Here is an 11,883-nt window from a genome sequence, read left to right on the forward strand (position 1 = left end):
AATACAGGGTCCAGAGATCAAATAAAGAAAAACTTAATTTGCCACATCAGGGGCTCTGGGCTTTAGCCCATCACTGAAAGACTTAATGGGACAAGTAGATGAGGATGGGTATGACATGGTCAGATTCACTTTGCATTTTACAAAAACCAGCCCGGCAAAATAGGCCAGATAGAGTTTGGATAGAGAGCGAGTCTGGCTGAGAGATGCTGAGGGCTGTGGAGACGTCGAGGGTCCCCTAAAGGTCCTTTCTAGCCCCCAATCACATCTGTGTCAGCCTAGGTCCAGCTGATGCATTACTTGAGGAGGAAACCGGGAAGTTTGGAAACAGGTAAAAGGTGTGAGAAGGATGGTGCTGTTTTCAGGACAGTTAGATGTCTGCAGAACCTTCAGATGGAGATTTCTAGGCATAGTACCTAACAGTTATTGAGCACCTACTCTATGCCAGCCAGGCACTGTGCTAAGAGCTTTAAATACATCTTCATTTAATCCTCAAAGCAACCCTACAAATTGGATGCCATCCATCATCCTGAATTCACCAATGAGAAAAATAAAGATCTTAAGTAATTTGGAAGAGACAGTGATTGAGCTGGAACCTAAACCCATTCCTGTGGCCCCTGACACAAGCTGAGCTCTCAACCATGATACTTTTACCAAAAACAGCTGGAAAATCAGTCTAGATCTCAGAAGAGAGGTGGGGTTGGGGATGGGGCTTTGGAAGCCCTCAGCAGATGGACAGAGTGGAAGCTATATGCATAGATGAGATCACTAGAGAGAGTATAGAGTGGGGAGAGGGCTGAGGGCCAGGCAGAGGGCAGAGGGCAGTTTTGCTAATTCAGAAGTGGGCTGACGAGGAAGGGTCAGTGAATAAAACCAAAACAAGAGCAGTAAGAAATAAGAGGACAGCCAGGAAGAAAGACAAAGAAGAACCAGGAAGGCAAAGAAGGAGATAGATGGTTTACTCTCTGCTTCACTCATGCATTTATGCTCTCAACAAATCCTTATGGAGGGAGCTACTGTGTGCTGGAAGCTAGGTCCTTCGTAAATTGTCTCCACGAGACTTGTCCAGCCTTACGTGTCTCCAGTGACTCTCTCCACTCCAGTCACTTTCATGCCTTGACCCTATTAACATTCCCCCCACAAGAAGCCTGGTCTTCTATGCCGTTCTTTCCATGGTTTTCTCCTACCTGCTATTCTATTCCTAACTTTGAATCAGCTCCACAACATGAAAAAGAGAGAGAAAACTTTCCATCACTAAATTAATAAAATTTGTCACTAAATATTTGTAGTCAACTTGCAAACTTTGGTTTGAAAGCTATTTAAATCCATCAATTTCAGTACAAAATCCAGTTCTTTACACTTTAAGAAACTTCAGTCTCACATGCACAAAATTTGCTTCATATATATTTGATAAGAATTAAATAGTACAAAAGGATTCATCGCAACATTCCTTAAAATATGAATGTTGTTACAACATTAAATGGTTTGCCTGACTTTGTCATTTTTTAAAAAAATTCATTCTACATACAACGAGAAAGCTAATTCAAACTAGATACTTAGAGAATTTGCAGATGAGCAAGGAGAAGAAACGATCAGCAGGAAGTGTGTGGAGTCTAGTCTGAGGGGCAGTTTTTGCAAGTCCTTGGTCATGGAAATTCACACATGGAAAACAAAAGCCCTAATATCTAGTTTCTCTTTCTCCCATTGTCCAGGGTACGTATGCTGGGGGTGGGGGTGGAGTGACATAAAATGGATGGAGCCAGTAAGTGGAATTTCCTTACGCTTTCCCTTTCTCTGTAGGAGATAAGAGAATGAACTTGGCAAGCAAAACACCTAGTTACAAATTCAAGTTCCACCCTTTCTAGTGGAGTGACCTTGGGCAGGTAAGCTGCCCTCCTAAGGTTTTGGTTTTCTCATCTGTAAAATGTAGAAAATAAAACCTGCTATTGCATAGGTTCTTATAAGGTTTAAAGGCAATACAGTATGAAGAGTGCTTTGCAAGCTTTCAAGGGCTTTTTATATGCTAGTTATAACAGGCTACAACTGCTCCCCTAACAAAGTGGCAGTCCCATATGTAGGCAGTCTTTCAAGTAGCTCTGTTCCCCAAATCAACCCTTTACCTACATTATGGCTGGCTTTGCCACAACACTATCTCCACAACAAAGTTTTAAAACCAAAATACTGAATTTTAGATACAAGAAAAAGTAGGTTTATATAAACCCCAACAATTTAGCAAAAGCTTCTATTTAGGTTTCTCCATTGGATTTTTTTGTCTTGACCCCTAGCTATTATAATATTCCTATTGGATTTCTTTCGTTATTTATTCTCCTTAAATATTAAACCATGACGACCTTTCCATTAAGTTTGTCCAAGATGAAAATAAGAAAAGTCAAATTAAACATTGATAGCCCCTCTGCTAAAAATAAAATAAGCTGCTCTAATCCCTTAATTTCTTTTGTAGCCATGAAGTCATCCTTAGTAACTGTGGCAGAAACGGTAGCACCAATTGTATATTCCATGTGCTTTCCATTTGTCAGGCTCCCTTACAATTAGATTGGGGCCACATAACTAATTCTGACCAAGGGACGATGAGTGGAAGTGATGTGTATGAAAGAAGAGCAGTGCAAGTTCTTTGCTCTTTCTCTTCCCCTGCAGAACTTTGAGGTCCTATGAGATGGCTGCTCCACCAGATGGAGGACTCCCAAAACCGAGCCAGAGATGGGGAGAGCTGCCATCAGATTTGCATGAATGAGAAATAAATCTGATATGCTGGGACTCTAAGATTCGGGGGCTTATTCATCACTGCAGCATAGTTTGTCTTGTAAAGAGATAAAGGTCCTGAAGGTAGAAAAATGTTCTCTATAAACTTACTACCTAATTAGAGTGAATCCTCAAGAATGTACAAGTATGTTGACTAAGGGGGAAACGGGAAGGCAGGAAGGGAGTCTGAAGACACCATAGCAACGACAATGACCTTTTGTACTAAAAATCAGGCATGTTTTGGCAGAGACACACTTGTAGTTTAACCATAGAGATTGTTTTAAAACAGAGGAGGCATCCCTTTAAAAGCCCCTGTTTATGTGCTGATATTTAATGTGCTGTTTTCACTTGTTAGTGCAGATACCTATAACACAAGAGGAGAGTAATGCAAGAGGAAGCATCACCAGCCTGCCTTACCATCCCCACTCATATATCAGATAATAACAAGTTTCCAGATTGTAATGTCCTGGGGTCTATTATTTTACTGTAAGAAATAGAATCATATCCTATTTTAGGGATGGGGTTATCAAGGGTATAATAAATTTTTACCATTTGTTACTGTAATTGCATAGAGTACATTTTAAAAGTAATAAATCTCAGATCATCTGACCAAAGGTAACTCCCTAGTCCACAGGACTCTGAGTGGAAACAAAAGCATCTCAGAGGAGAGTTTCAGCCCCGAGTTGACCTTTTCCAGGTGCTGCTAACATTGTCAGGAGACTGAGTTCTCATCTTAACATCTCTGGAGTAATTAGGTCATCAGAATCCAGTTCTGCACAGGCCATTGTATGACCCTTTTACAGAGTTGACCAATAGCCCCATGCAGATGTAGCATGATAAATTGGGGGTCCTGGGGTTAGTATCCTCTTACAAGAACCTTAAGCACCATTCTAAGAGTCTTTGGCCTTGTTTACTAAATGTGCCAGTGTAGTTTATAAGAGGCTGATTCACATCATGTCTTGCCTAAAGTATTTTCCAGCCCTGTTATTCTCCCTAGTTTCCAGAATCCCCATTATGCAATAGCTAGAGCAAACTTTTCAAAACACAATCCATACATGCTCCCTGCACAATGGTTTTAGTTTCTCCCCACTGCCCTCAGGATCAAGTCCAAACTCCTTAACAGACCATCCAAGGCACTCCACCCTCTGGCCCCCACCAACCCACCTCCTGAGCCTCATCTCACTTCCACTCCCTGCCTTGAACTATGTATTCACAGGCTTCCCAAATATTCCAGCCTTTTCACACCTCCCTGCTTTCTGCACATGCTAATTCCTCTATCCTTGGTCCTCTTCTCCAATTGGAAGTTCATCATTCTGATGCACTTGACATTTCTATTCCCAGCACCTAGCACAGACAGGTACATTGTAAGATCTGAAAAAAATATTTGTTGAATAAATAAATTAATAAATGTACACTTCAAATGTGTATATAGAGAGTGTCTCACCCAAACCTTTACACATAGCAGAAGCTCAGTAACCATTTGTTGAATGAATTATTAAGCTCTTAACAATCGGTTCAGTTCTTGGTTGAACAAGAAGGGGTTCTCTGTGGCTCTTTCACCAACATTCTCAATAACCACAAAACAGGAAAATAATTCTGTAAGTTAGGTGCTCATGTGAAGCCATCCCTGAACATCCAGTGGAACCCAAGTTTTAAAGGCCAAGCAATGCAATAACCCAGCATCTCTTTAATAACTAAAAGAAAATGAGTCGGCAATGTTTGCTGTTGTTTTTATGATATGTTTCAATGGCCACCTTATTGGGCAATGCAGATACAGAACGTATCCATCATCATAGAAAGTTCTATTGGACAGCTTTGCTCTAGAAAGAACAAGGCCAAGAATTGCTGGGGTGGATTGAGCAAGGAAGAGAGTAAGATGAAGTCATAGAATTTAAAGAACACAATTTCATAGAAGCTTGGTGGCCATCTTAGGAACTGTGGCTTATTCTGACTGAGATAGAAGCCCGCGGGGTTTGCCAGAGGAGAAACTTGACCTGACTTGACATTTAGAAGAATCACTTTGGGTTATTCATGTAATAATCCAGATGAAAGATGACTGAAAGTGGACAGGGGTGGTAGCAGTGGAAATGATGAAGGTGCTCAGGCTCTGTGTAAATTTAGAAGCTGGTACCAACAGGTTACGCTGGTGAAAAGGATATGGAGAGGTTCATGATGAAAATAAATTAAGAAAGAGGTTTGTGTTTGGGGCATAGGAGAGGCTAATGTCGGTTTTGACTTTGAGATGACAGCACAATTGAAAAACATCCAGGCCTTTTGAGCATTCTGAGCCTTGCCTCTGCTTCGGGGCCTGCTCCAAACTCTTTGGAGTATACTTTCTTTTCTAATAATGGCCCTTGAGCTATTCTCTACTGCTTGGGCACACCTTTGCTTCTTTGAAATGTATTTTTACTTCTAACAAACTCCTTTTCTGCAATTTAAAAAAAAAAAAAGAAAAACATCCAATGGTCAACTGGAGAAGTGAGAACTCAGATGAGAACAGGCCCTGAATATAGATTCATCATATATGAATATAAGACTCATCAGCATACATTTAAGAGCTGAAGCAGGAATGGAGGTAGAAGGTAAGATTTCTAAAGTCTGGCTCTTGAAGAACAGCCACAAGAAAAAGTGGATTAAGGCCAGGAGACAAATAACAAATTATTAGAGTCTTAGAAGAATGGGGGTGTCAACAGTCAAATGCAACAGAGAGGCCAGAGAGTTGAAGAAAATGATGGGAAACGGACACATAATTTGGAAAGGCATTGGTCTCTGAGAGAAGTCTTTTCTCTGTGTGTGGGTGGGTAGAGGGAGAAGCTAGATTGAAAGGTTTCATTGAGAACAGAGGAATGGGATGGACCACTGAGAAGGGAAAGTACAATAAACTGTGACATTTCTCAATACTTACAGGAATTTCCAAAACAATCATTTAATTTGGTCCAGCTAAATCCTAGTGTCATTTGTGTTAAATGTTACCTTGTGACAAACTAAATATACTTTTTTTTTTAAGATTTTTATTGGGGAATTGGGGGGATAGGAACAGTGCTGGGGAATTGGGGGAAGGAGAACAGAAAAGTTGCTGTCATTTTGTTCTTCAGTCTAGTTGTGGAGGACGTTGCTTCACTGGCCAAGTTGGCACCATCATTGCGCTCTTCCCAGGCGAGGCAGATCAGTCGCCGGCTTCTGGACGGCCACTCACTGCGGCTGCTGGCCACTCACGCTGGCTGCTGGCTACANTCAATCTTTAGAAGATGTGCTAACTTTGCTGATTTTCATCAAAATATTAAGGTAATGTATAGTAATTATCATTTACATTGGTTTGGGATGAGCAGAGATAACAGAAATCCAAATTATTTCCCAAATAATATTGGTTACTTGGTAGCAGTGGATGGAGAACAATTCCCCAAGTAAAACTTATTTTTAGGCTCATTGTTTCAAAATTTTTCTTCTGGAGCTCTTTATAAGACCTGTATTGCCCAATTTGAACTGCATATCCTATTATTTTCCCTGCTCACTTGGTGGTATTATTTAAAATTTGGCATAGGAATAGGGGTGTTTAAAAGTAGGTACAGATCACAGTAGTAAAACAAGAGTTTTGAACTAAGCTACAAGATGCATATTCAACCCTGATAAAATCAAGAGTTGAGTTTAATTTTAAACAACATCCACTTATAAACGTAATTACAAACTAACACAATTTGAAACAAGGCAAAATTTTCAGCTTTCATGTAGTAAAATATATAACTTCACCAATTACATATATGGCTACCAAACATCAACCAACAGCTCACTCCACCATATTTTAATGTTGTACATTAATAATGACAAGGCAAAGAACAGCAACTAGTCCAAAAGCTTGTAGGCCAAGGAACCACAGCATAACCCAAAAGAAAATGACCATCACTGGTTCTACAATTTGTTCTCCAAAAGATATCCTTATAAAGCCCATGTTGATGAGGCTTTTGTTCAATTCACCAAAAAGTGTTCCCATCTTTTTGTAGTCATCTCCAACAGGATTGCCAGAATGGTCTTGTAATTCTTTAAATTCCTTTAAAAACAAACAAAACAAAACATAAACATGAAGTGAGAAATAGGTGGTTTTTAAGAATTAAAGACTACCTCATAATTCTTCCAAAGTACTAGACACTTCTGATAATCATTCAATAAATACTTGGGAATGTTCCTTTTGATTGGCATACACGTATAGAATAACTATTTCTTCGCCCACATTTCAAGAATATGGAAAGCACTAATTTATTGATTTCTGTGGAAATCAACATTGACTAGACCCTCAACTACCAGAACAATGATTTACAAGATAAAGGAAGTTGATTCATTTCTATTCATTTTCTAGTTTCCTGGAATTGCACNCATTTTTCCTGGTAGGATTTCAGAAATAATAAGCTGACCTAGACTCAAAAAACTGAGATCCGAAAAGGAACTTTATCATATAGTCCAGACTCTCCCAATTAACAGAGAAGGTACTGAGAGCCAGAGAGGTTAAATCAATGGCCCCACGTCATTCAGCTAGTTCTATGCAGAGCCAGACCCTAGACTCTAGGAGGGCTGATTCCAGGTCCCCAGCTGTCTGCCTCACCGTTCTACGTGCTATGCAAGAGCGGACTCTCCTGTTTAAGACGGACTGGCCGGATGTAAAGCAAATTCAGCACCGGAGTTCTAACTTCTGGAGGTGGGGAGAGGTAACTGGAGCTGGAGTGGGGGTGGGGATTACCGGAGGGGGGGAGGGGGCGGTTAAGAAAACTTGAAGAGCACTCTGCGTTTGGTAACAGAATATTGGCTTCTTACAAATGCGCTGGCAACAGGCCTTCCAAAACCTGCCTTGGAGTTTTAACTGTGCCTCACATGCCATGCTGACCAGCATACCAGTGAAACCGCAACGTTGACAAGTGTCCGTTTCACTCCCTCTGGGTAATAAATCCTGGGTGTATTGTAAAAATCTATCCTGATACAACCCCTGAGTATCCCCAAGAGTAGAAGATTTACCCAGAGGTAAGATGAGGGTTATAGTAAAAAATAAAAATTCAAGTTGGGGGTAGTGGGTGGATTGCTGGTGGATGGAACGGGGGAGAGCGTGCCAGGCTTGCCCAGACCCATGACGGATCGCTGGTCTCTCCGGTTGCTAGGGCCACCAGCGTCCTTGGTTACCACTAAAGGGACTGCGCTCTCCACTGCTCCGCTCCGAGTCCCGCGCTCCGCGGGCCGCGCCACCCCAGCGCCGCCTCGCGCGGTGGAGAGCAAAGGGCGCTGGCAGACACCGGCCTGTCCTTCCTCCCCCGCGATCCCGCACTGAGGCTGGGTCCCTGCTCGGAATCACAACCGCCGCGGCTCTGCAGAGCGGCCAGCGGGATGCCTGCCCTCAGAACCCCCTCCGAGGGCTGCACAGGACTGAGAGGGGGGGCGAGCCCCGGGGGTCTTCCACCCTGACTCACGTTGTACTCCCTCAGCCAGAGCTCCAGCTTGTCCTGCATCGATCGTAAGGATTCGCTGGAGACTAGTTTCCTCAGGTTTTCCGCCATCGCTCGCTTTTCCGCTCGGCCCCGCTCTGAGAGATGGAGGCGTGGAGGGGACGAGTCGGTGGCCTACGCAGGACCTCGGGTGACTTGGCGGGAAGGCTGTTACCTTCCTGAGCGGCTCAGAGCGCGGCGGATGTTTCCATCCTCCCCCGTGGGTGGTACCTGGCAGGGTTTGGGAAGCCGGGGGGGAGGTGCCCTGAGCCACCGCCGCAGCGCCTCATCCGCTGCCCCGCACAGTTTCCTGACACCCCCGCGGCTGCCCAAAGCCCGGGCCATAAATACCAGGGCGATTGTTAAACAAACCTTGACGTGGGTGGGCGGCCGCTAGCGACGCGCGCCGCCGGCGTCGTGGCAACGCTCCGGTCGCCGCCCAGCGCCCACTGCGCCCTCCACCCACCTGGAGCCCAGCAGCCCTCCCGCTAGCCTCGGGGTTCCCGGGCACCCGCCAGGGAATGCAGTGTTGCTGCTCCTAATGCTGCTGCAGCAGCCGCTGTTGTTACTGCTGCTGCGGGCCCCAGGCGAGGGCGCCTCCTACCACGGAGACTCCAGGTTGGGCCAGGGGCTGGAGGGAACCAAGACTACAGACAGCGGCTGCAGCGGACCGGCCCTCAGTGTGGAATACGGGCGGGCGGGGGCAGGGGGAGGGGAGTAGGGAGAGGCAGGGGGTCAGCTGGAGACCTCTTGTCTAGAAAAGCAACGATTATTTCTCCATAGAAGTTTTTCGTTAGGAAAGCATGTTTGGCGCCTTCTTCATTCTTTCACTTCTCAGGCCTTTAATCTTTTATTTGTTATTAATACTGAGGGCTTACCTATATGAAACTTGCTTTAACTAAAATTTCAATTCTTCCTGCTCTGTCTTTTACTTCGTTCCTTGGCCCACTGGGTGGTTGCCCAAGTCAATAGATTTTAGCTCAAGGATGTTCACAAATTAAAATTAATACCTCAGGATTGGACAAGTTTTGGTAGTTTAGAAGCCCTAAATTTATATGCCATGAAATGATGTACTGATTGTAATCATCCTTATCTATTTATTAAAGCAGTAGAGGTGGAGCAGGGCCTCAGCACACTAATTATTTTCTTTAGGTACTTGAAAATATATGAACATTGCATATGTCCAAGTACCATAAAATTCAGAATTTTAACCACCTCTTGTTTTTAATTCTCTTAATTACAGTGGTTTTACTGTCCTTTAATAAAAAATGAAAGACTCATTTTTGGAACCTGTTTTCCTACTATTTTCTGTAGATCACAAAAATGACTATAAGGTTACATAACACATGTTATTCTATCACAGTAGGATAATTACTAAAGTTAAAAAAAATACCAAAAAAAACCCCCACTAAATATTCATTAGACACCTTTTTCCTTTAAAAAAATACATAAAGAAAGAGGAAGGGAATGGGGGAAAAAACCTCAGGTTTTTTTGTTAGTTTCAGGTGTACGAAACAACATAATGATTAGACATTTACACCCCTCACAAAGATAACCCCACCAAGTCTACTATCCATCTGACATCGTACATCGCTATTACAATACTGTTGACTATATTTCCTATGCTGTACTGTACATTCCATGATTATGTATATATGCGCATATATATTTAATTATAGTTGACATTCAATATTATTTCATATTAGTTTCAGGTATACAGCACAGTGGTTAGGCATTTATATAATTTATGAAGTGATTCCTCCCAATAAGTCCAGTACCCATCTGACACCCTTCATAGTCTTTACAACATTATTGATTATATTCCCCATACTGTATTTCACATCCCCGTGACTATTTTGTGACTACCAATTTGTACTTCCTGATCCCTTCACCTTTCTCAACCATCCCCCAACCACGCTCCCATCTAGCAAACAGCAATTTGCTCGTCTATTTCTGTTTTGTTTAGTTGTTTATTCTGGTCTTCAGATTCCACATTTAAGCGAGATCATATGGTAGTTGTCTTTCTCAGTCTGACTTATTTTACTTATAATAACTCCTAGATCCATTCATGTTGTTGCAAATAGTAAGATTTCATTTTTTGCATGGCAGAGTAATACTCCGTTGTATAAATGTACCACAGTTTCTTTATCTAATCAACTATTGGTGGGCATTTCAGTTGTTTCCATATCTTGGCTATTGTGACTAGCACTGCAGTAAACATAGAGGTGCATATATTTTTTTGAGTTAGTTGTTTTGGATTTTTTTGGATAAATACCCAGGATTGGAATTGCTGGGTCATAAGGTAATTCTATTTTTAATTTTTTGAGGAAACTCCATACTGTTTTCCACAATAGCTGCACCAGTTTGCAATCCCACCAACAATGATCCAGGGTTCCCTGTTTTCCACATCCTCATCAGCACTTGTTTGTTGATTTACTGGGATGGTATCTCATTGTGGTTTTTATTTGCATTTCTCTGATTAGTGACGTTAAGCATGTTTTCATATGTCTGTTGGCCATCTGTATGTACTCTTTGGAGAAATGTCTCTTCATGTTCTCTGCCCATTTTTTAAATTGGGTTATTTGTTTTTTTGGTGTTAAGTTGTATGAGTTTCTTTATAAATTTGTATCATTGGCAAATATCTTCTCCCATTCAGTAGGATGTCTTTTTGTTTTGTTGATGGTTTCCTTTACTGTGAAAAAACTTTTTAGCTTGATGTAGTCTCATTTGTTTATTTTTGTTTGTTTTCCTTCCCCGAGGAGATATATCAGTAAAAATGTTAGTAAGGGTAATATCTGAGAGTTTACTTCCTATATTTTCTTCTAGGAGCTTCATGGTTTCCGGTCTTACATTTAAGTCCTTAATCCATTTTCAGTTTATTCTTGTATATGGCATAAGAAGGTTGTCCAGTTTCTTTTTCTTTTTTTTTTTGCATGTATCTGTTCATTTTTCCCAGCGCCATTTATTAAATATACTGTCTTTACCCCAATGTAAATTCTTGTTCCCTTTGTTATAGATTAAATGATCGTATAGGCATGGATTTATTTCTGGGCTCTCTGTTCAATTGATCTATGGGTCTGTTTTTATGACAACACCATGGCTGTTTTGATTATTATAGCCTTGTAGTATAATTTGATATCAGATAAAGTGATACTTCCAGCTTTGTCCTTCTTTCTCAGGATTGCGGTGGCTGTTAGGGGTCTTTTATGGTTCCATATAAATTTAAAGACGATTTGTTCAAGTTCTCTGAAAAATGCCACTGGTATTTTGATAGGGATTACATTGAATCTATATATTGCTTTGGGTAGTATGCAAATTTTTAACTATAATTCTTCCTACCCATGAGCATGGTATATGTTTCCATTTATTTGTATCTTCTTTATCTCTTCAATGTCATAATTTGCTGAGTACAGGTCTTTTACTTTCTTGGTTAAATTTATTCCTAAGTTGTTTTTTTCATGCAATTGTAAATGGGATTGTTTACTTAATTTCTCTTTCTGATAGTTTGTTATTGGCGTATAAAAATGTAACCAAGGGCCAGCTGAGTGGTGCGTTGGTTAAGAGATGGCTTGGGCGGCCAGAGGGCCCCGGTTCAGATCCCACATATGAGGGCCAGTGACACTGCCCTCTACAGCTAAGATGCTGAACAACAGCTCAACCTGGA

General features: G+C 41.7%; 1 protein-coding gene across 1 annotated transcript in view; it reads right to left on the reverse strand.

Annotated features, from left to right (window-relative positions):
• Positions 1–5,997: 5,997 nt before the first annotated feature.
• Positions 5,998–11,883, reverse strand: part of LOC109381809 (uncharacterized protein C4orf32 homolog) — a 35,434-nt gene continuing 29,548 nt past the window's right edge. Inside the window, exon 2 of the mRNA XM_019640859.1 lies at positions 5,998–6,802. Within this exon, the coding sequence (XP_019496404.1) occupies positions 6,557–6,802 (246 nt within the window). The 3' untranslated portion in view covers positions 5,998–6,556. The remainder of the gene's footprint in view (positions 6,803–11,883) is intronic.

This window comes from Hipposideros armiger, unplaced genomic scaffold (assembly GCF_001890085.2).
Source record: "Hipposideros armiger isolate ML-2016 unplaced genomic scaffold, ASM189008v1 scaffold_53, whole genome shotgun sequence".
Taxonomy (NCBI): domain Eukaryota; kingdom Metazoa; phylum Chordata; class Mammalia; order Chiroptera; family Hipposideridae; genus Hipposideros; species Hipposideros armiger.